Below are 25,571 nucleotides of genomic sequence, written 5' to 3'. Positions count from 1 at the left end.
AAGTCCATTTAAGAGCTTTTTTTGGTAGTTACATCATGTTGGTTTTGGTTTACTAAGGGCCATCATCTTACAGACTATAGAGAAGAATCAAATGAATCCAAGGAAAATCTGCCATAATGGGAAAAGTGTGTTTTCCCTTTTTTCTGCATTAAATATATATTAAACTTGCTAAATCGTAATAAACTCTGACTCCTAAAGCCAGATTCTCTGCTGATGTAATTCCAACACAGAATTCAACCCTTAAAGTCCATGTTTTCCTTAACAGATTTTGAATCCTTATTGAAGCCATCTTTTAGCAATAGGCAGCACTTTTAAAAGACTTAATCCTTCTGCTGTACTTTACCTCTGAAATTGTTTTTCCCCAGGCATAAACTCCTTGCTCGGGTTTATAACCATTCCGGTAAGCCCACACTCTTTTTGCAGATGGTTGATCATACAGACATCTGTGTTTGGATGACAGCAGTTTAGATGAAAATAGAGAACTTCTTTTGAACTGTGATGCTTGAACCTCTGAGAAGTGTGTCTATAATGAAAAGATTTCGGAGAATGTGAAGTTAACATAGGTGCCCCATCCCTTTATAGTATTTTATGTATAGCAAAATAGAAAATGTAGGAGAAGAACAGAATAATCTATTTTTAGTACAATAATATCGTAAATAGTGAGGGGTATATGATGATCTCAATCCATCCCACTGAATGATGACTGATACTTAACTCAGTGGAAATCTGTGAGCAGATTGTGACTATGTGGCCCTAAAATTACCTAATTGGAATTGAGATACTGTATGTTGTAAGATGTATATTTTATGATCAGGACCTCACGTGACTGATATTGAGAGACAATAGCTATCAGATTATATGGTATCCCTATATCACTCAGCCATAACGCTCAGTGATATAAAATTCGGCTTCTCTCTCATGCTTAAATATACAAGACAATGAATCTATAATACATAGTGTAAATACTCATATTATGAATAATAATTTATCCAACCTGGTTTTGAAAAATGACTTGTTATGATGAACTGTGCTTTATCTCTTAATTACATCATAAACATGTCAATATGCTATAATGCCATAGTATTGTTTCTTTTCACAAATTTGTACAAGGCCCATGAGCCTTCAAGACAGTTTTGATTAAAATATTTCCCAAACCAAAGAGTGGAAGTTTTCCAAGATCTTGCACATATATCCTATCTTAATTTTTTCCCTCTGTTTTGGTATATACTATAATATTGACTGATTAACCATATGGATGGAAACTACTTTTTTGAGTCTGGATGTCTCTAATGAAATTAGTAATTCACTCTTTGCTCTTGTCACATATTCAGATATAGCCTTAGGAATGATTAGCATTGAAACTATCAAGCCCATTTTACTATGCTGGATATAATTGCTCATGCACATAACTATAGGGCCTTTTTCATCTTCCTTATTAAGATAATTCTTGGGCTCCATTGAGTTTCATAAACTCATAGACATTAAGGAGAGAAGGAACCATTGTGATCATCTAGTCCAGGGGTCAGCAACGTTCGGCACGCGGCTCGCCAGGGTAAGCACCCTAGCGGGCCGGGCCAGTTTATTTACCTGTTGACGCAGCAGGTTTGGCCAATCGCGGCCCCCACTCACCGTGGTTCGCAGTCCCGGGCCAATGGGGGCAGCGGGAAGCGGCGCGGGCCGAGGGATGTGCTGGCCGCGGCTTCCCGCTGCCCCCATTGGCCCGGGACGGCGAACCGTGGCCAGTGGGGGCCACGATCGGCCGAACCTGCCGCGTCAGCAGGTAAATAAACTGGCCCGGCCTGCTAGGGTGCTTACCCTGGCAAGCCGCGTGCCAAACATTGCCGACCCCTGATCTAGTCTGACCTCCAGCACAGAATCTTACCTGTCCCCTTCTGTAATAGACCCATAACTGCTGGGTGAGCTTCTGAAGTCCTCAAGTTACAGAGAATCCACCATTTACTGTAGTTTAAATCAGCAAGTGATCCACGCCCCATGCTACAGAAAAAGGCAAAAACCCTCCATGGTCTGTGCCAATCTGACCTCGGACAAAATTCTTTCCCAACCCCAAATATGGCAGTCAGTTAAACCCATACTGGAAAGACCCATCAGCCAGACACCTGGGAACGAATTCTCTGTAGTAACTCATAGTCCTCCCCATCTAGTGCCCCATCTCTGGCCGTTGGGGATTTTTTGCTACTAGCAGTCACAGCTGGGCCACATGCCATTGTAGGCAATCTCATCATACTATCCCCTTCATAAACTTATCAAGTTCAGTCTTGAAACAAGTTAGGATTTTTGCCCCCACTGCTCCCGTTGGAAAGCTGTTCCAGAACTTCATTCCCCTGATGATTACAAACCTTCGTCTGATTTCAAGCCTAAACTTGTTGATGACCAGTTTATATCCATTTGTTCTTGTGTCCACATTGGCACTTAATTTGAATAACTCCTCTTCATCCCCTGGTATTTATCCCTCCGATGTATTTATAGAGAGCAAACAGATCTCCCCTCAGCCTTCACTTGATTAGACTAAACAAGCCTAGCTCCTTGAGTCTTCTCTCACGAGGTAGGTTTTCCATTCCTCTGATCATCCTAGTACCCTTTTTCGCACCTGTTCCAGTTTGAATTCATCTTTCTTAAACATGGGAAACCAGAATTGCACATAGTATTCCAGATAAGATATCACCACTGCTCTGTATCATGGCAACAACACTTCCCTATCTCTACTGGAAATACCTTACCTGATGCAACCTAGGATTGCATCAGCCTTTTTCACGGCCACATCACATTGGTGGCTCATAGTCATCCTGGGATCAACCAATACACCCAGGTCTGCTGCTTCCAACTGATAAGTCCCCAGTTTATAGCAAAAATTCTTGTTGTTAGTCCCTAAGTGCATGATCTTGCGCTATTAAATTTCATCCCATTTCTATTCCTCCAGTTTTGAAGGTCCTCCAGATCCTCTGTTATGATATTCCGGCCCATCTCCATATTGCAATACTTCCCAACTTTGTGTCATCCACAGATTTTATAAGCACATTCCCACGTTTTGTGCCAAGGCCATGAATGAAAATGTTAAATAAGACTGGTCCCAAGACTGATCCCTCAGGAGCTCCACTGGTAACCTCCCTCCGCCTGACAATTCACCTTTCAGTCTGACTCGCTGTAGTCTCCCCTTTAACCAGTTCCTTATCCACCTTTCAATTCTCATATTAATCCCCATATTCTCCAATTTAACTAATAATTTCCATGTGGAACTATATCAAATGTCTTGCTGAAATCATGTAGATTAGATCTACTAAATCTAAAAAATCAGTTCTCCTCTCAAAGAAGGAGATCAGGTTGGTCTGGTACAATCTACCTTTTGTATAACCATGTTGTATTTTATCTCAAATACTGTTTGAAAACCTTGTGTGTGTATTTGGCAGCCTGTGAATACTGTTTCAGATAATGAAATATATAGGCTGTACTGAGTCACATGATCAATCTATCATAGGACTAGTGTAAAATCTAACCTTGTGATAAAATTCCTCAACAACATGAATGTTGTTTTTAATTTTGGAATATTGATACAGATTGTATTTTATACCTCGGTATGTTGTATATTTTCCATGAGTTTCATCTCTTCTTGGGTTTCTTCAGTCCAGCCTCCTTCTACTACTATAGGCTGAACTGGGCTTTTTGTGGGCACCAAAGTGGATGGTTTAAAGGCTGTTATTCGTCGCCCTGAGGCAGAGAAATTTCAAAATAACTCTTGTAAAACCATGTTTTTTTACTTTGATGGTCTATTTTATTTTTTTCTTACCTCTGGTCACAGAACTTTTAAAGCTATTAGTCCTAAAATACTAAATATAATTTGTAAAAACAAACAGTACACATAGCAAGCAAGGCCAGGCAATGAGCGAGACAGACATATCTATGCAGACCAAGTAAAAGTCTAATGTGAACACCACAATCCAGATAAATATTAGATAAAATTTCTAACTCGCAGCATCAATTTCATTTTCTTTCAGTCTGTAACATATGTTTTGTTCTCCCTTAATAAGAGATGATTAAGGGGGATATGATAGAGGTCTATAAAATCATGAAAGAGAAAGTGAAGATGGAAGTGTTATTTAGCGCTTCACATAACACAAAAAACATGGATCACCCAATGAAATTAATATGCAGCAGGTTTAAAACAAACACAAGGAAGTACTTCTTCAGCCAACGCACAGTCAACCTGTGGAACTCGCTGCCAGGGGATGTGAAGGCCAAAATATAAATGGATTCAAAAAAGAATTAAATAAGTTCACAGAGGATAAGTTCATCAGTGGCTATTGGCCAAAATGGTCAGGGATGCAATTGCATGCTCTGGGCATCCCTAAACTTCTGACTGCCAAAAGCTGGGTCTGGACAATAGGGGATGGGTCACTCAATAATTGCTCTGTTCTGTTCATTACCGCTGAAGCATCTGGCACTGGCCACTGCTGGAAAACAGGATACTGGGTTTGATGGACAACTAGCCTGACTGTATAGTTATTCTTATGTTCTTATGACAACTTTTTGGTTTCCTACAGGAAGCTGCAGTAAAGCACATGGCCAGACTCTTTGTTTGGCTCTAACCTCTTCATGCTGTTTTGCTGAGGGAGGGTCCACAGGAGGCAGAGAACTAGTATGGCCATTTACTGCTATACCATCCTCCCCTCAGCCTCCAGTGCAAAGGGTGCCTAGGGTTAACCACAACCAGCTAATGTGTTTTTAAACATTATTGTCCCTCTCCACACTCAGTATATGTCTACACTAAACCTTTTTACCTTGAGTTAATTGATTGCCAAGTAACTTGAGGCACTTAACACATTTATAAAGTCTACTGTGAACACTACCCAAATATCTGTTTCTAGCACAAACCCTTAATTCTATCAGTTAAAACATGTTAGTGAATGCATTTTCTAACAAAATGAATTTTGTCTGCATAGAAAAGGCTTTCAACGTCCAAATACCCACTGAAGCTTAACATTTGCGATCAAATCTGAGTGGGTGAACCCAGCACCTGCATGGAGCCCCAATGAAACCAATGGGGCTTCATGTGGGCACAAGGGATGGATCCTATTGCAGGGTATTGGGTATTGGGCGCCCAAAGGTTAGTCTGCACTTGCAAGTTTGGAAGTTGTACAATTTAGTCAGCCACTTTGGAAACCAAAGTTTAGTTATCATAAATATCACAACAGTTCCAAATTAAATGCATACTGATACCAACCTTGCAGCTGTCTCATTTTGTGCTTCATAGCATCTAGATCAGCCAAAATTTTGTCCTTCTCTAACCAGTTTTGTTTCTCTTGCCTTGCTGCCTTTTGCAAAGCTGTAATAAAAGAAATATATAATATTTCTACTGGTTATTTTTCTTTGTAGTGGTTTGCATTAATAGGTTTTTTTTGGCTGACTGATTAGTATAATTGGATCTCTTTTAGCAAATAGTTTTTAAAGAACTTGAGCGTATTAGCGAGTTAAACAGATCCAATTACAGACAAGTAATTAAAATGTAAGTGTCCTCAAAAAAACCCCCCACCTCTCTGAAAGCATATGAAGCTTAAGGAATGTCTCTGCAGAGCAAGACACAAAGACATATTGATTTAACATGTACAGTACTGTACTACATTTACTTTTCCAGTATTGCATACTTAAGTATAGCGGTAGAAGATTGGTTTAACATTTTTTTAAACATGCTCCTGCTGATAGAAGAGCTTTATTCTTACAAATGACAATGTTCAGACAATTAGTCCTCATTGTGAAACAAATAACTAGCACTATGCTTGAATCATTGCTCAACAGTCCATACATCTTACTATCTACTTTGAATTTTATTGACATAATGGGTATAATTTGGAGGTTGATTTTAAGCTTCTGGATAATACATGTAATATATACTAGCCATACCTTTCTTTTTAGGTGTCCAATTGTGCAAAGACTTATGTATGTGATTAACTTTACTCAAGTGAGGAGTGCAAATGAAATATATGTGTGTGTGTGTGTGTGTGTGTGTGTGATGTAGTTGTAACAGCATAACTTTTATCCCAGATAAGATATTTAATTTTTATTCCTCACTAAAATAAAGTGTTTTAGAATTTGCTCTGAGATTTTCATTCTCTTTTGAAGGGCTTGCCCACATGGAGACTTAGTGCATGACAAACAAGGATGTAACTCTACAGAACCCTAGCTTGCCACACACTAACTAGCTCTGTGGACCTTGCTACTGCACTCTTAAATTTCCATAGTGGGTTTGACCTACAGCTGTTGTTTGAAATAGCAATAGTTCAAAGCACATCATGGAATTTTTAGAGTGCAGTTGTAGGGTCCACGAGGTGACTTACAGCACTGCAGGCTAGTGCACTGTAGATTTACATCCTGGCTTGCTGTGCACTAAGTCTCAATGTGGATAAGCCCTAAGTATCTCACTTGTGTGAAGGGGGAAAGAAACCCAGTAAACTCATACCATCCAAAGGTAGAAAAGGTTCTCCACAGGAAACCCAGACCTCGATAGGATTTCTGAGGATGATGGTGAGCAAAGAATCATCTATCATGTTCAAACTGTCTGGAGTCATCAAGGATAATTCTGACTTTATCTTCACTTTCTCCATGTACTTATCTTTGTATTTGGAAAGAAACAATTACAAAGTTTATCTTTATATCACTTTACCCTAAAGAGTTTTTTCTCATCTTATTACAGTAGAACCTCAGAGTTATAAACACCAGAGTTACGAACTGACCGGTCAACCACACACCTCATTTTTGAACTGTAAGTATGCAGTCAGGCAGCAGAGACAAAAAACAAACAAAAAACAGACAAACAGAACAAATATTGTACAGCACAGTATTGTGTTAAATGTAAACTACTAAGAAAAATGGAAAGTTTAAAAAAAGACTTGACAAGGTAAGGAAACTTTCTGTGTTTGTTTTATTTAAATTAAGATGGTTAAAAGAAGCATTTTTCTTCTGCATAGTAAATTTTCAAAGCTGTTTAAGTCAAATGTTCAGCTGTAAACTTTTGAAAGAACAACCATAACATTTTGCTCAGAGTTATGAACATTTCAGAGTTACGAACAATCTCCATTTCTGAGGTGTTTGTAACTCTGAGGTTCTACTGTAGTTTAATTTAGACTGCACCACACAATTTTTTTATCTTTATGTTCACATACTGGATATGAAGAATATTAAGATGAACATATTAAAATAAACTGTTCATTACTTATAACAACTAACAAAAGCTTAAATAGATAATATTTGCAGCACACAGGAATGTGGCACAGTGGTAATATAGAAGAGTGACACATAATAGAAAGAACAACGGGATGGGGGAAAGTGGTGATTATAAAGGGCATTTTATATATAGGAAAGGGAGCAAAAGTGATCAAATCTGAAGCACTGCTATTTGAGGACAAAGCAAGCATGCAAATGAAGGTCTCACAAGGATAGGTTAAGTACAAGCAGATAAGAACCTTTGGGGTTTCTCCCATTGCTTTAGAAAACTCTTAGGAATTGTTCACCACTAGTTTAAATATACTCTACTTGAATATTATGGCAGACCCATTGTGATGTTGTAATTAAGGTTGCGTTCTGTTTTGCACTTGCAGTGGGAGTTCAGCCTGTTAGTTTGAGATGAAAAACACAGTATCTTTGCTCCAAGTTTCAGCATGCAATCTGAGAAAAGCTAGAATTTTCTGAAGAAGTTTCCAGAAAATCAGTTACTTAGTTTGAATCAATTGAAAATTGGCCCTCAAAAGTTCACATGCTCAGTCTCATGATTAATTGGGCGCCTTCATCTTAAAAACTACAAACTGTACAAAAGGCCAAACTGCGTATACACTGCAGTGAGAGTCTGCTGGGCTCTCTGGGGTTATGTAATTATGTGATTCATTATCTATTTATTATTTGTATTACCATAGCACCTAGGAGTCCTAATCATGGACCAGCATGCCTTTGTGCTAAGCACTGTACAAACACAAGACCAAAAAAAAGATGCTCCCTGCCCCAAAGAGCTTACAAATATATGTATTAGACGAGAGATAGCAGATGGATTTTAAAAAGTTGTTTGCAGTGTTGTCACCGTGCTGATCCCAGTATATGAGCAAGACAAGGCGGGTGAGGTAATAACTTTTATTGGACCAACTTCTGTTGGTGAAAGAGACAAGCTTTTGAGCTCTACATCTGCAGCACACAGGAGGTTTTCAAAAGGAGGCTGGTGTCTTGGATGGTTTAGACACAACAAATCCTGCATCTTAGCATGGGGTTAGACTAGATGACCTTGACAGTCCCTTCTAACCCTATGGTTCTATGATTCGAAGACTACTGCTTCTGTGACTTACCCGTGGCAGAGACCAAGTGCTAAATATATAATGATCCAAATTAATGGATCAATACAATTAAACTAAAACAATGCTCAAAGGCAAGGCAAAAAAACAAACAAAAAGAAATTTATGATGAAGCCTGAAGCTCACCAAACTCCAGGTATGGTGGACTACTGTGGAGAATGAATCCCTAAGACTCAGCTGAGAAAGCTCTGCTAGCAGCTGTAAAGTGAGAATCCTAGGAAATGAGAGCATGATCTTATATTTTTGCTGCTGCAACAAGGCACAGGTGGCAGAGTGTCTCTCACGACCAGGTCCCAGACCATTAAGGCCAACACAAGCAATTGCATCTGGAAGTCTACAGGACACCACAACACCATAATACGTCTTACTGTATGATATAACAAAAGCCCCTTTATGTATTTACAGCCTTGTTATTCACAGGTAGTGGTAGTTTTCCAACACCAATAACAAGAATGAATATGTTGTGAAAATACAATACTGCTTGTTTATCCCACAGGAAGAACATAACTTCTTAACATAAATATTTTTGAAAATTGTACCCACAGTCACTTTTGTTTAGTGCAGCACTGAACTGTTTTTAGCTCATTTTTATATTTATTTTGAACAGCAGATCACTGTAACTTTATATTCACTAGAGTATTTTTGATTAGTATATAATTTAAAAACAAATATTTTTTCATGTTTTCTATCTAGTGATTTGCATTTGGTGTTGCTTTCCCTTGTCTAGTTTTCCCTCATTTATGTATTTATTTTTGCTGTATGATTTGCTATTCGAACACAGTATCTTTGTGAAAGGGGCTCATCCTATTTCTTTCCCATCTATTAATTCTGCAAGCAGCATGCTAGCACATATGAGGCCTCTCATTAAAAGCAGCTGACTTTGTATTAGGCATACTTCCATTTCTTATCAAGTTTCTTATCAAGTTTGCTGGTAGGGTCCATATCGGCAGAGCCACCAACACGGGAGGCAAAAGGGGCAGGGACATTAAAGCCACCGCAGCGCTTTAAGGACGGTCCTTTGCCGCGGCAGTGCTTTAACGTTTCTGCGCCTCCTCCCGTGGTCAGCGGGCAGTGGGGGGGGCGCAGCAACGTTAAAGCGCTGGCGAGGCAAAGGACCCTGCAGCACTTTAATGTCCCTGCCCCTTTGTCCCCTCCCCACAGCCTCCGACGGGCGGAGGGGGGCAAAGGGAGCAGTTGCCCTGGGGCCAATTTAAAAGGGCCTGGGGCTCTGGACGCTGCTGCCAGCATCCGGAGCCCCGGGCCCTTTCAATCAACACAGGAGTCCTGGGCAACACGGGCCACGGGGCCTGGAAGGGCTGGTTGGGGGATGCTGGCCCCTTCTGCCCGAGTCTCCCCCCCCCCCCGCCCTCCAGCCCGTACCAGTAAGTGTCCTGACTTACTTTCACCGCTGCATATAATCAACTCTTTATTATCGGCTTTCATTGAACTTTAGCTTTATTTAAGAGAGAAGGGAGGGTGGTATTGATTGTCTGTGGGAAAGTGTGAAGGGGGAAGTTATAGTCACAACATCTGGGCAAGGTGAGGGCTTGCATGGGGATGGAGACAGAAAGGAAGGTTATTGGTCAAGAATAAGAAATTAGGAAAGGGGGAAAGCAGTAAAGTAGGCCTGGAACTACATAAGTATAATGCAGAAGTTACATACAGAGCTAAATAATTAACTTGTAGGCGGAGATTTTCAAAGGTACAAAGGGAAGTTAGGTGACTCAACTCTCATGGAACTTCAATAGGAGTTGGATGCCTACCCCCCTTTTGTGCCTTTGAAAAAATCTGCTCCTTAAATCTCAAGTTGTCCTCTCCCCCACCTCTTTCTGTTTGTACCTTGATTATTTAGGCCCATGTAGAGTTCATTGCAGACTCAGGGCCAGTTCTTTGGAGCAGGGATCTACCTTTTTACGTAACTGAGAAAGGGCCTACTAAGCTTTTTGGGGTGGAATTTTCAGAAGTGCTTGAGCAACTTACGAGCACAACTCTTATAGGATTCATGATTCTTAGACGTTTAGGCACTTTTGAAATTCCTACCCTTGGAAGTAATATATACCTTATAATAAATAGTAATGGTAATTAGGGCTGTCAATTAACTGCAGTTAACTCAAGCAAAACAAATTAACTAGATTAAAACAATTAGTCGCAATTAATTGCAGTTTTAATTGCACTATTAATAATAGAATACCAATTTATATTTATTATAAATATTTTTGGATGTTTTTCTACATTTTCAAATATTTTGATTTCAATTACAACATAGTATACAAAGTATACAGTGCTCACTTTATTTTTGATTACAAACATTTGCACTGTAAAAAGATAAACAAAAGAAATAGTATTTTTCAATTCACCTCATACAAGTACTATACAGTAACTCCTCACTTAAGTCATCCCGGTTAACGTTGTTTCATTGTTACGTTGCTGATCAATTAGAGAACATGCTCGTTTAAAGTTGCGGAATGCTCCCTTATAACGTTGTTTGGCAGCCGCCTGCTTTGTCCACTGCTTGCAGAAAGAACAGCCTGTTGGAGCTAGCCGGGGGGGGGGGGGCGCGCGCGTTGGAACCTTGGTGGACCGGCAGCCCCCCTATCAGCTCCCCTAAGTTCCCTGTGCGGCAGCCGCCCAGCAAGCTATCAATTGCCAGGCAGTTCAGCTGTCCCTCCCCGCACTGCCTGCTCCTGCCCACTGCCTTGAAGCTGCTCCCGGGAGCATACTGCTTGCTGTGTAGGGGGGCACGGGGGAAGAGGGGTGCTAATGTCAGGGTGTATGTGTATATATATATATATAGTCTTTTGTTTGGCGAAATTTTTTTTCCTGGAACCTAACCCTCCCCTCCTCCCATTTACATTAATTCTTATGGGGAAATTGGATTCGCTTAACATCGTTTTACTTAAAGTAGCATTTTTCAGGAACATAACTACAATGTTAAGCGAGGAGTTACTATAGTGCAATCTCTATCATGAAAGTGCAACTTACAAATGTAGATTTTTTTTACATAACTGCACTCAGAAACAAAACAATACAAAACTTTAGAGCCTACAAGTCCACTCAGTCCTACTTCTTGTTCAACCAGTCGCTAAGACAAGCAAGCTTGTTTACATTTACAGGAGATAATGCTGCCCAATTCTTATATACAATGTCACCTGAAAGTGAGAACAGGCATTCACATGGCACTGTTGTAGTTGGCGTTGTATGATATTTATGTGCCAGATATGCTAAACATTTGTATGCCCCTTCATGCTTCAACCATCATTCCAGAGGACGTGCTTCCATGCAGATGATGCTCGTTAAAAAATAATGTGTTATTTAAATTTGTGACTGAACTCCTTGGAGAGAATTGTATGTCTCCTACTCCATGGTTTTACCCGTATTCTGCCATATATTTTGTGTTATAGCAGTCTTGGATGATGACCCAGCATATGTTGCTGGATTTAAAACACTTTCACTGCAGTTTTGACAAAATGCAAAGAAGGTACCACTGAGATTTCTAAAGATAGCTATAGCACTTGACCGAAGATTTAAGAATTTAAAGTGCCTTCCAAAATCTGAGAGGGATGAGATGTGGAACATGCTGTCAGAAGTCTTAAAAGAGCAGCACTCCAATGCAGAAATGACAGAACCCAAACTACCAGAAAAGAAAATCAACACTGTTGGTGGCATCTGGATCAGATGATGAAAATGAATGTGCATCAGTCCACACTGCTTTGGTTTGTTATCAAACAGAATTCATCATCAGCACAATTGACCAATCAGCATTCCTCGACATCTGAAGATTCATTCATGCCGATGATGCATCACCACCCAATTGGAAAGATTTGATAACATTCAGCACACTCTAACTGGGTCTCTGAGTGTGCCTGGAGAATACTATTGCACATGGTTTCTGAATGCCAACTCTAGCAAGACACAAGTGCACAACTTCCACCTGGCCAAGCACCATCAGGCTAAGCAAAAACTCCAGGGGATGGTACTATCCTACAATATTTTGAATATCTGGTGTATCTTAGGGTCACATTAGACTGAACACTAACATTCAAAGAGCACATCGAGAAACTGAAAAAAAAAGTGAACTCCAGGAACTGTGTATACCAGAAACTGGCCAATACAAAATGGGGAGCTGACCCAAAGACACTCTGTTACTCAACTGTGGAGTACTGTGCTCCATTATGGTCATTCACACTATGCACACCAAATAGATATTGAACTCAATCAACCCTGTAGGATCATCACAGGGACTTTGAAACCAACGCCCACTGTATCACTATACTACCTCATGACAAAATGGCGGGAAATGCCGATGTTCCTGAAGAACCTGATTCCTTCAGAACAACACCCTGAGGTGCTGACCTCGAATGAAAATACTTCAATATTCCAAATCAAGAGAGAGTTGGGGTGGCAAAGACTGGTGACAATATGGCTAACTGGAAACTGGAAAAATGAGCCCAAATGTGAAACACTAGACAAACACTTGAACACTGCCTGATGCAGAACACCGTGTCAACATCCTGTACCCCTCAGGAACTATTTGAGATAAGTGACAACACGAGGTCTTGGCTGCAGTTTTGGAGTGACAAGCTATGACAGTGGACACAAAAAAACAGATCTGAGTCTCTAAGAATACATGGTACCATCAGAGGAGGCAGTTTAACATAATCTGAGTAAAGTATGTAACATAATACTGTTGTAAAAAGCATGAACATCATTCTGGGATGTATTAGCAGGAGCATTGTAAGTAAGACACAAGAAGTAATTCTTCCACTTTCCTCAGCACTGATAAGGCCTCATGTAGCATATTCTGCCCAGTTCTGGACACTGCACTTCAGGAAAGATGTGTACAAATTGGAGAAAGTCCAGAGAAGAGCAACAAAAGCGATTAAAGGTCTAGAAAACATGACCTCTGAGGAAAGACTAAAAAACTGGCCTTGTTTAGTCTGTAAAAGAGAAGACTGAGCGGGGACATAACAGTCTTCATGTGCATAAAGGTTGTTATAAAGAGGAGGATGATAAATTGTTCTCCTTAGCCAGTGAGGACAGGATAAGAAGTAATGGGCTTAAATTGCAGCAAGGTAGATTTAGGTTAGACTTTAGGAAAAACTTCATAACTGTAAGAATAGTTAAGCACTGGAACAAATTACTTGGGGGGGGAGTGTGTGAAATCTCCATCACTGGAGATTTTCAATAACAACATAGACAAACACCTGTCAGGAATGGTCTAGATAATACTTAGTCCTGGTTCAGTGCAGGGAACAGGACTAGATGACCTATCAAGGTCCCTTCCAGTCCTACATTTTTATGATTCTGTGCTGCAGATCAATCTGTTCTCCTGCCAGTGATTCTTGTCCAATCAAGAGTATTGTTATATGAGTAATTTGAGCATCACCAGTCACAGAACAAAGCAAAGTGGTTATGTCTTGCCAGCCCTAAGAGTGTGATACATAAGGTTAGTAGGCCATTATTCATTGCACATAGTAAAGCAATAAGCATATGTTAATTTAGATATTTCCAATGATAATTGGATTTTTGTGTGTAGAAAACTGATATTTATGAATACTGAATTGTTCAATAAGTAATATACTTTCCCAGTTTAATAAAGTATTTAAGCATTTGTTCAACTTTAAGTCAGCAAGTCCATCTCTATTCAGGTAAGCACTTAAGCACATGCTTAATGCTCACTGAAGTCTTAAAAATTTAAGCACATGCTTAAATTCTTTGCTGAATTGGAGACTTTATAAGTGAAGACATCTAGTATTTATAGGAAAATAGGCCCAAACAAAAGTCCAGGAACTGAATGTCTCATTCAAATTGTGAACCTGAATTTCATGGCTGAGGTCCATCTCTAGTAATTAATGCAATTCAAAAATAGAGCCACTGTCTAACAAACTGCAAATTCACTTATTGTTAAAAAGCAGTTTAACTCTTTTGATGAATCTGTTCAAAAAACTTTACTAACTCACTTGATAGAATAATAAATAAATGCATCCATAATCTCAATTCTCATTTAATTTTTATAACATTAAAGAAATCAATCTTTATGCATTTATATATAACAGCAAACCCAAAGATAAAACATGATTGCCAGCTAACATCAGTTTATGTAAAATAGCTCAAAACCTGGTATGAAATTTATATCACCCTGCATATAAACAGTCATCAGTAACTGATTTTGCAATAATCTGGCACTTATTTAATGCAAGTTTAACACAATAAGTCTGATTTTCAAATCAGGGTCATATGGAACAACAGCACCTAATTCGCCTGCACAATTACTTCAGTTGTGTATATACATTAAAAATGTTCACAAGTGCCAAGTTAGGCAGCAGCTAGTATGATTTGTACATACAGTCAAAGTAATTAAACTCTCAAATTAGGTATATGATTGCTTTAGGCTTCTGACTGTTTCGAAATCTGACCTTCTAAGAGTGTGTACTTTAACTTTTCACAAATAATTTCAAAATTAAATATTTACATGCAATGTAATTCATGTTCAGTGCAACATTGTGTTATTGTGTTACCTAATTTGCACAAGAGTAAATCAATGAGAGACTAAAGTTCCTTACTCACATGCAAAATATAAATATAACACATTTGTCCAGCTACAGTGTACTCTCATTAATCTTTTCTCTAGTAGTGTTTGTTATTCTCTAAGAAAATGGAAAACAAAGTAAAGGATTTCCACAGATAATCTTGGAAGCATATGAGCAGAGGCTTTTTTACAGCTTTTAAAAAATCTGTTAGCTCCATGCAAATTCATATTGAACTTGCATGTAGTTCAATATTAATTTAACTAAGAACTTTTTGATTTTGACCTTTTACCTTCCACATCCAGTGCAGCCCTACCTTCAGCATTGTCAGTGATTGCAGTTCTCTCTTTGTAGTCTTCTTCTGAGTCACTTTGTCTGAAACACTCACTTACAGCCCATGTGACTAAATCTGGTAGGGTAAGCATTAGGATTCCGTCATTGGTATATAGTCTGCAGGCTTTCCTGGTAAGTTCAAGTTGTCTTGTACACATGGTAAGCAGCTTAAAAAAACCAGCAACAATAAAACAACGGAATGATTAATCATTCAGAGGTGAAATTCTTCCTTCTGCAGAGGATTTATGTGGGATTTAAGTGGTGCATAGACCTGTGCTGCCCCTTTACATAGGGGAGAAGTTTATCAATAGTGAAAACCAGTCTCATTTTATTAGATATGTTCTAATTCATTTGCAAACGGGAGACAAGTTGGATGATCTAAAGAAAAAACCCAGCAACCTATTTGAATTTGCCCTTCTATTAAAATTTTAGAAACGTATAATAAAATGTATAGAATATAATGACCAATATAGCTGAATATGTTTTCAGTCTAGATGGAATTTGGCAGAACAAAATATTATGTCATGAGATAATATTGGCAAATCAGTCTCCTATATGTTTCTTAATAGCTAGCTCCAAATTCAAGTCCTGTAGCATTCCGTAATGCCCTCACAGAACCCTAATTAATCATTTTCCTTAGATGTATTTGAGATACACAGTATGCCAAAGGATTAAAAGTTATCTACAGTCATAACATAAAATGTTAAGCAAGGTCTCATGTCCTACATAGCACATTTGATGTAAATATGTGGTAGAGCTCCCTAAATTATGTGCCAAGAACCCCAGAACTGTATCACTCCCCACCCTGAACCCTCCTTATTACCTACCCTACTGCAGTACAATAAAATCCCTTGTTAATTTATGTTCAGATTCAATACTATTTATTTCATATTACCCTCCTCTTGCCCCCTACCACTTTCAATGTGCTACATCATTTTATTTTGCATTATAGATTTGTCAGGGACGCTGCTGGAGGTTTGGACAGCTGGGTAGTTTGGGGTTTTGGCAAAGGCATAATGGTGGTTTGGGTTTTTTTGGCAACCAGGAAGCAGATGAGGCTTTTGAGCAAGGATGGAGACAGCTTTAAATTTAGGAGGGGGAATTAACTTTCTCATTTCCCACCTCAAACCCTGATAACTAGATGTCCCACTGCTCTTCCCCAACCCAGCCCAATATCTGCCACTATATTTAACAAGCATGGAGAAATACATAAGCTTGGTATTTCTGTTAAAATGATCAGCATTGAAATAGTTAACAACATTGACATCCACACTTCTCAGAGGTATTGTTTCAGGCTTCCTACATATTCAAACAGACATTATTGCATTGGTTTACAATGAGTTCACACTTTAAAGGTTATCTCTACAACCATATGGGCTGGAATTTTAAATGATTTTTCCTTATATGAAAGTTTAGATTCTGGAGCACAATTGTATGCAGCAATTTCAAAAAGAACAATTATGTTGCAATTTATGTGGCACCATCAGTGCATTTTACATGGGGTTCTGGTGTCAAATATATGATAAAATAACACCAATGTAGGCTGTACTCCAATCACCTTCTCCTAGAAGGGTACAGAGAAGGGCCACTAGGATGATCCGAGGAATGGAAAACCTTTCATATGAAAGGAGACTCGAGGAGCTCGGTTTGTTTAGCCTAACCAAAAGAAGGCTGAGGGGGGATATGATTGCTCTCTTTAAATATATCAGAGGGATAAATACCAGGGAGGGAGAGGAATTATTTCAACTCAGTACTAATGTGGACACGAGAACAAATGGATATAAACTGGCCGCGGGGAAGTTTAGGCTTGAAATTAGACGAAGGTTTCTAACCATCAGAGGGGTGAAATTTTGGAACAGCCTTCCGAGGGAAACAGTGGGAGCAAAAGACCTCTCTGGCTTCAAGATTAGGCTAGATAAGTTTATGGAGGGAATGGTTTGATGGGATAACGTGATTTTAGTCAATTAGGCAATAACGTGCCATCGCTGGTAAAATGAGGGTCCGGCTGGAGAATCTTGCCTGTATGCTCGGGGTTCTACTGATCGTCATATTTGGGGTCGGGAAGGAATTTTCCTCCAGGGTAGATTGGCAGAGGCCCTGGAGGTTTTTCGCCTTCCTCCGCAGCATGGGGCAGGGGTCGCAAGCTGGAGGATTCTCTGCGACTTGAAGTCTTTAAATCACGATCTGGAGACTTCAACAGCTGAGTTAAGGGAAAGTGGGTGGGTCAGCTTTTGTGGCCTGCATCATGCGGGAGGTCAGACTAGATGACCATAATGGTCCTTTCTGACCTTAAAGTCTATGAGTCTATGAGTCTATGAGAATACAAATGGCTGTGACCCAAGTTGGAGTCATCATACTCTAGAATGCAGAATGATTCATCCTTTTGCATAAAGCTTCCCAAAAAAATCTTAGTCCACCTTCTAAGAAACCCCTACTTGCCCAGGAGTGACATGCAGAGATATTAACTCCAGGTGAAGTCTCTTTCTGCCGAAACTGGCAGGGCTTATAGTAAAGAAAATAACTTGATAGGTGGATTGTAACTACTGATTGATCTTTAGCAGAAATAATGGAAGCCATGTTCTATCCTTTCAAGCTCAGAATATTAGGAAGGTATGGTCTTGTCAGATGAGATCTGTTTGCCTAAAGACAGTGGGAACCAAAGACTAATTAAAGGAATTGATCAGTCTTTTAAACTGACTGGCTCATATACACTCATGTCCCTCAGAGGTTCCTGACCTACAAGACTCTCTGTTGCTTTTGACCTACATTAATTACTGAAAGAAATGTAATTCAATGTATTTTTATAAATTTTATTAAAACTATTAAACAAAAAAGATTAAAACCAAGAAGACATCTCACCAAAGCTAAACTGCTGTTAATATTAAACTAAACTAAGAAAGTAATACAACTATTACACAAAATCAAATCAATAAATCAACAAATTAATCTCAATAGTGATTGGAATTAAATTATCAAATTAACACAAAAATAGCCAATCATAGATTCATAGATTCTAGGACTGGAAGGGACCTCGAGAGGTCATCGAGTCCAGTCCCCTGCCCTCATGGCAGGACCAAATACTGTCTAGACCATCCCTGATCATTACAAGTTCTAGGAAGGGATTTAAGGAGGTGGTTGTCCTTTTGGTTATAAACTGAAGAACTGTATCTATAACTTGGAGCTGGGTAAAGGTTTTAATACTGGAACTACGTTATCTAGTGCCTAGCCCACAATTTGAGCTAATTATAAAGCTTCTTCCTTATTTCAATTCTTATGTGGTAGCTAACTCTTTCCCTCACCCCCAACTGAGATATAATATAGACTTTACAAAATACTTCTGCAGTAGTTCAACAACTCTGATCTGGTGACAGTTTCAATTCTCTTAGGACTTGTAGACACAGGACACAGAAAACACTTTAAATGGATAGGTTCTCTCACCAGTCCACAGAAGACTGATGTCACATTAAAGTCTGTTTCAGGCTCTTGCTTAAGGACACAATTTACTGGTCAAACAGAAGCTCGGGCAAAATAACAAAATAAAGTAGTTTCTCTGTCCAACATGGGCTACAGTTGCCAGAGGCTTTTCCCTCACCTCTCTCAGCCCTTCCTGGTCCTACCTGACCAAGGAACTCCTGCAGGAGCCTACCTACTCTCTGTAGTTCTCTCCCTCAACTGAGCTTTTGCTGGCCTTTAGAAGGACTAGGCCCCAGATCCTCAATGGCATTTAGGTGGTTTGTTGACCCTTCTCAGCCACACACTTGATTCTTATAGTTTGTGAATTTTACTTACTCCATCTTCCAGTGCCTTGCTCCAAGGCCTTTGGGCAAATCAGGTGTAAGGCCTACTTTGGCACCATGCAATTTGGTCCAGTCAGGTTTGAATTAGGTCATCCTTAGCTAGCATCAATTTTGAGAAAAGACCTGCTTAAGCCAGACATTTTTAAAATATTTGGTCTTTTGCACATCACAGAGACTATAAGCCTCTGATTCCCAAAATATCAAAAACACAGAAGCTGACATGGTCTTATCTGTGTGAAAAAGTCTTGCAATGAGACTGTCACCAATTTACAGAAAGTTTGACCCCAAAATCCTGTAAAAATGTTCAGAGTTCCAACAGTCAGTCACAATATTAATCTATCAGCAATATTAAAAATAAGCTTGAACATCTTGTGCTCAGTGTCATCATTCTTCCCATAAACAAGATAATTTACAGTAATTTTCTATTTTGGAACTGGGTTATAAGTCAAATAATTTATCTTTAGAAATTTCCATCTGAATAGAGAAAACTTACTTTAAAATCTCTCAAGATTAAACCAAACTTAAAAAAAAAAGGTGTTTACATTTTATATAAGGTCTATATTCCCATAGATGCTATTTCTCTTAGAAGAATCACCACTGATTATAAACAGAAGAAGGAGGCTGTGTTTGGGTCCAGATTAGAAGGTTTAAACTAGGATGAAGAGTTTGGGTTGGGGGCTGAACAAATGCTAAGTTCATGTCTGACAATGGCAAAATCTCTTAAAATGTTCTCCTGCAATTATCAGCCTAAATAGTGGAAATATCATAATTTCAAGTGTTATTGCAAGATTTATGCCATGAAAATGTTTTATCATACTGGGTCATATCAAAACTGAATCTGGAGAATAGGTTCCTACAGGCCCTGGATCAGACTGGGAAACAAACGCATAGGGTAGGACTAAAATTTGTGAATTCAAAACATACACCTCAGCAATTCATGATGAAGGGAGATTTAGCTTTGAGATTCTGGTTTGGGTTCATCTTGGTCACTGATAAAGGCTGCTTGTCTTTGCCAATACTCTAGACATTATAATTATCTCTGGGGATGATTGTTACTAATACTTACCATAGGGAATGTGCTAGCAATGATTAACTGACCATTTCGGTAGCCAGCTCCATTTCTGTATGCAATTATTTTCACTGCTTTCTGGTTCATAGCTGCAGAGATCTTTTCTGAGATTGTTTGTATGGAGGTTTCGGTCCGCAAAGATGCTAGAACTTCTTCTAAATAATTCAAGGTATTTTTGGCTTCCAATGTGGATAAATCAGTCTTTAAGATAGGAAAGAACCAGATCCAATCAGGCTGCTGCTTTTATTAAATCAATACTGAAGTGAACTTCTTTTAATGAAGCTCACCAATTTAATTTAAAATGTATTCAGTCAACACTACATTTATTGAAATATGGAATATACTAATATCTACTCTGCAGGTACCTTTGGTGATCACACTAAATCTTCAGGGATTTCTGGTAGCTATGATTTGTTAAAGATGACAAGAGATGGCTAAAACCAAATTTTGTAGGAAAGCTAATGAGACATTTATGTATTTCTTTTAAAGATCATTGAACATATCTGTACACACAACTGTTTAGGTAAAGATGAAACAGCTTTCAAAAGATATCTCCCCTTCTTCAATGCAGAGCTCCCATTAATTATTTACTCTTAATACTAATATCTATAGGAGTTCCACATGTGCAGGGCAAGAGACAAATATGCCCCCTAACAGATACATTTTAATGCTAACAGGAAAACGATTCTAAAATTTGGTATAGCACAAAATAATATTTACCACATTTATATCCCTAATAACAAATCTGCCACTCTTTTGACTTCCATTCAACAAGAAAGACAACAATAATTGTATACAGATTTTAAACTCAGCAATTAGTACATTCCCGGAATGAGAGACAGTGGTGGAGATGCTGCATACATGTCACATGCCACGTACTGCAGCAATAACCAACCTATGACACATGCATTAATTAGCAGTAACATGCAAGGGTCTTTTAGAGTATCTATGTTGCTGAGTGAGTAGGACCCCCCCCCCACTCCCCTTCAACACACTTTCTTCTGGAGAAGGTGGAATTATGGGCAGTCATGTCCTCTCAGCATAGGATCAATGGTATTGGTGAGAATTTTCACTCACTACCCAGAACTGGAATGAGTGGTGTGGGGAACATACCGACAGAGGCCTTTAGTATCCCATAGGAACACTTGAAGAGGAAGGAAGCAGGTCAGACTTTCAGAAGACTCCCAACCCCTCCCCCAGTGTAGCCATGGCCACTGTTCCTCTGCATTCAATCAATGGCCTGAAAAGTGCAGCCTCTGGAACATTGAGACCCTGATCTCAAAAAACTAGTGGTTGATTGTAAACGTCCTAGCCCTTTTCCAGGGCTGGAGTCCAAAGAGAGGGGATATGGCAGTCCCCTATTAATCCACGGGTACCATGATAATATCCACACTGGCCCCATCCCCACTGACACCTCCAAAACCTTCCTGGTCTGTTCATCAGTGAACAGTAAAACTGAAAGACTATATGAAGGTTTACAATTTGTTCAAGTGAAGATAGCAAAGTTCTGCAGTAGTCTAACAATGTACTATGAACATTTTCAGGTTATTTTATAATCCTGAGTCTACAGTACAGCTAATAGGACAAATTAAAAAAATACAAACCTTCATCACATTAACACACTTAAAAGGCCCCAAGGAGAAATTATTTGCTTCCTCAGAGCCAGAGGCACAGAAGAACATGCTACCTGTGGGTAATTTTTTTAGTTCTTTCTTTCCTCTTATGGCCCTTGCACAAGCCAAGCATATCATGAACTTCTGCTTTCCACTGGGTGAAAGAAAATAGTAGCCCTAAAAAGAAGGGGAAACAATGGTTTCAATGCTTTAGAGTCTCCAGATGTGCAACAGTACAGTTATCTAATTACTTCCTATAAGCATTCAGGATTTCCTCAACACAAGTCCACCTTTGCTAACCTTCCTGATGCTGCCAGTTAGGATACATGAATAGCTGTTGTTCATTTGAAATAAGACAAGGACACAAATGGCTTTGGATCTTCAGCCCTCACCTCTGGACATTGCAAAATGGAACTGATGTTGGAACAGAGCAACTGTGACATCAGAGGTGAGTAACTGACAATATACTTTTACTTATTACAAATCTATGTATTAAAGTGACATAAAATTTGACTGGGGATTTTATCATCATTTAACCATGACCTGTTTCACAGCCATGATGTCATACTTAGGAAACAGAAGCTTCTACAGACATGACTGCTCAATATATTACTTTACAAAGTACTTTTTTTGCTAGCAGGAAGAGAAGATTATGCACTGACACCTGAAGTGGAGCACCCACAGGGACAGCACCCGAAGAAAAAGTGAAATATTTCATCTGTCCATTTCAGATAAATATAAATATATAGGTATACACATAAACTTTCTACTCAGCCTGTTGTCTGCATTGATAGTGGATTAAACTTCCCTATGTCAACTTTACATACCTTAAAAATATATTACTTACTGGCTGGTTTATTTTTTCTCTACTGGTCACAGAGAATGTGCAAACAGAAGCATGATTTGCTGCTGTGATTTCTTGATCCAGTACTGTGCTGTAAAAGGCACTAAATACTCCTGCATTTTCCATGTAATGCCACTTTTGATTGGCAGCCCCATTGCTGTATTCTTTATATTTCTGTCAAAACATAAAAAGATAAATCCTATTCCTACACTATAGCATTCTGCTATTCAGTATTTGGCATGAATGCCTTGTGCTGTTTAAAAGTGTGTTTTTCAGATGAGACTTTAAATTCTCAAGTCCTGTCTATTCCGTGTGGACAGTAAACATCTCATGACACTTTAAGTAAAAGTAGGTATTTGCCTCAGTATCTTTGACAAATTTCCCCCCTGCACTCAGTGTTGTATGGTGGATTATCTAATCTTCTGCCATGGAGGTGGCTACATTTCAGAAGTGGGGTATGTACCGAAGCAGTTTTAAAGTGCTGTGCGATCCTTTGGGATAAAAGGGGTGCTAGAAAAATAAAATGCTGTTAATAAAATAGACGATATTAGGTAAATGAAAAAGTGAACTAATCAGCATAGGTGGTCTGCCATCAACATCTTGCCATCAGAGATGGGCAGTCTTTAAACCTGGGGTCTTCTTTCTGGGATCTGCCATCATGGCAGAAGACCCAAATAACCCAACGAGGTCATAAGAGAACAGAAGACAGGAAGGATGGATCAGTGGTTAGGGTGTTAGCCTAGAACTTAGGTGACCCAGGTTAAATTCCTTACTTCATAATGGACTTCCTATGTAACCTTGGGCAGGTCACAAAGGTTAGATTAATTAAATGGGAGTTAGGTGCCAAAATACTGTTGAGGAGCTAGGCTTCTGTGTCTCAGTTTCATACCTATAAAATGGGGATAATAGCATTTCCTGACCACACCAGGGTTTTGTGAAAACAAATGCATTAAAGATTGTGAGGCACCCTGAGCTACAGTAATGGGAACCATATAAATTAGGTAGCTAATGTTGATTCCTGGAAATGAAGTTCTGGGAAACTCTCTGAGGTACTGTTTCCTTTGGAGATACTCCTCAAATTAAAATAAACATTATATTATTTTATTTTATCTTAATTATTTACGACAAACTTATATATGACTAAGGAGAGAAACAGAAAAAATGTCAACAAGCTAAGAAAGTTGAGGGATTAGAAAAAGTTCCAATTTACAGCTGGAATGAACTCAGTGTCCATAGGAGACTCTGCTTTTTAATGTAACTTTGCCTAAAATATTCCTTAGCTTCAGTCAAAGTTCATGTGTCTCCCTCCTCAAATGGTCAGAGCTTTCCATAGGATCCTAGGTTTTGGGGTAATTCACAGGTGTATGCCAACAATGGGGATCTCTGCTGACAATACTTAAAGGAAAAGGAAATGTCCATTCATAGAATCAATTTATTTAATTTCTGTGGCTGTTCCCTATGTAATTATATATCACGTGTCATTCATTACAGGCCTATTGCTATTTTTCAAAATATGTCACATCGATATTTTTTCCCAATCTTTTCAGTCAATGCCAGAATCCCAAAAGCATATTTGATTAGACAATATTTTATATTATAGTTGGCGTGACAGTTTCTGCTGGTCTAACAGGCATTCTTTAATACTATCCAGGTAAAGACATTTAAATACTTAGAATCACTTTTGGCATATAAAATGATTTAATTCATAAAATATATATATATATATATATAAAACCCAGGGAAAACAAGCCATTTCAACAACAACTTCGTCGTGCATGGCAGCTTGCTGCATGAAATATGAATGAGAAGCCATATGGAATTCAACATTTTGCAAAACCCTCAGACTACTGTTTGGAGTTCACAAAAACCACGAGTTCATGAATCTTTTCTCCTGTAATTTAAAACTCTTGGGGTAAATTCAGAGGGGAGTATAAGTAAGTCCTGAAAGAGTCTAAACTGAAGTAGCTGGTATCGCCTTCAACATGTATGTTACAAGAAAACATTCTCTTACCATATCACGTCTACAGTTGGTCCAATGATTCTGAGTGTAAGTGAGGCTCAGCTGGTATAACTCACATATCAAGGAGCCAGAACAGAAGAGTTTACTGAAGCTAGCAGCTAACAGGAAGATGTAAGTTAAAGCAGGCTACCCTCTATTTTACATCTTCTCATCCCTTCTGGCAATTAGTGTGTAAGTTACAACAACAAAGTCCTTCACACATCCTTACACAGGTGTAATAGGTCTAAGAAAGTCTAACTCAGTGTAAGGGAATCAAAGTGTCAGGAAGTTTAGCTTATACCACCTTACACTTCACTTCAGGGTTTGGCTAATTGCTTTGTAGTGATTTAATTTTTTAAAAACACAACTTCCTAGCATTTTCTTTGCCTGTGTATTAGCGATAATAAACTCTGAAAAACACAAGTGGCTGCCTGATACATGGCAATATCAATTCCATAATTATTTGTGTATACCTTTATCTGCTCCCTTTTTCCCCCCATCTCCCTCTATATTTGTTTTTCACTCATCCATCTCTGTTCCATTTTCAAACTATTGTTTCCTTGGAAATAGTCCTCTGAACACAGGATGACAGAGAGCATTCAAAATTAGGCAAAACAAATTCAGCTATTCCCAATACGAAGACATTAAGGGTATCTATAAAAGATGTGGAATGATTAATAATGTCTCTGCTGAGCAAAAAGCTGAAACAATGGGCAAAATAAGCGAGTCTTCCCTTTTGATTTTAGCGAGTGCAAGAATGGCAGCATCTCTGAGAACAACTGGCATATACAAAGAACTTAATTGAGCTGACTAGGGAAGGGCTCACCAGAATCAATTTAACATTCCTCACTTTTATTATATTGCATAAACTTTAAAATATTTGTGACAAACCAAGGGCCTGATTCTGCAAACTGTAATGCATGTGACTAATCCCTTTGATGTATATTATTATGTGAGTAATTTCCACCAACTGGCCTTAATTGCTGCAAGAAATAAAAGATAAAGCTTTCATAAAAAGAGTGGAAGCACACACAAAATACTTGA

The 25,571-nt window shown here is 38.8% G+C and overlaps 1 protein-coding gene across 1 annotated transcript in view; it reads right to left on the bottom strand.

Moving 5' to 3' along the window:
- DCDC1 (doublecortin domain containing 1) overlaps positions 1–25,571 on the bottom strand; it is a 392,627-nt gene that overhangs the window by 6,394 nt on the left and 360,662 nt on the right. Inside the window, exons 27-35 of the mRNA XM_029911543.1 lie at positions 22,532–22,702; positions 21,676–21,861; positions 20,069–20,272; positions 15,165–15,372; positions 7,106–7,117; positions 6,470–6,604; positions 5,237–5,338; positions 3,587–3,723; positions 344–523 (exon numbers count right to left, since the gene is read on the bottom strand). Of these exons, the coding sequence (XP_029767403.1) occupies positions 344–523; positions 3,587–3,723; positions 5,237–5,338; positions 6,470–6,604; positions 7,106–7,117; positions 15,165–15,372; positions 20,069–20,272; positions 21,676–21,861; positions 22,532–22,702 (1,335 nt within the window). The remainder of the gene's footprint in view (positions 1–343; positions 524–3,586; positions 3,724–5,236; positions 5,339–6,469; positions 6,605–7,105; positions 7,118–15,164; positions 15,373–20,068; positions 20,273–21,675; positions 21,862–22,531; positions 22,703–25,571) is intronic.

Source organism: Terrapene carolina, unplaced genomic scaffold (assembly GCF_002925995.2).
Source record: "Terrapene carolina triunguis isolate 2854851 unplaced genomic scaffold, T_m_triunguis-2.0 Scaffold96, whole genome shotgun sequence".
Taxonomy (NCBI): Eukaryota; Metazoa; Chordata; order Testudines; family Emydidae; genus Terrapene; species Terrapene triunguis.
The sequence above is the reverse complement of the archived record's forward strand: the minus strand, read 5'-3'. Positions and strand labels throughout refer to the sequence as shown.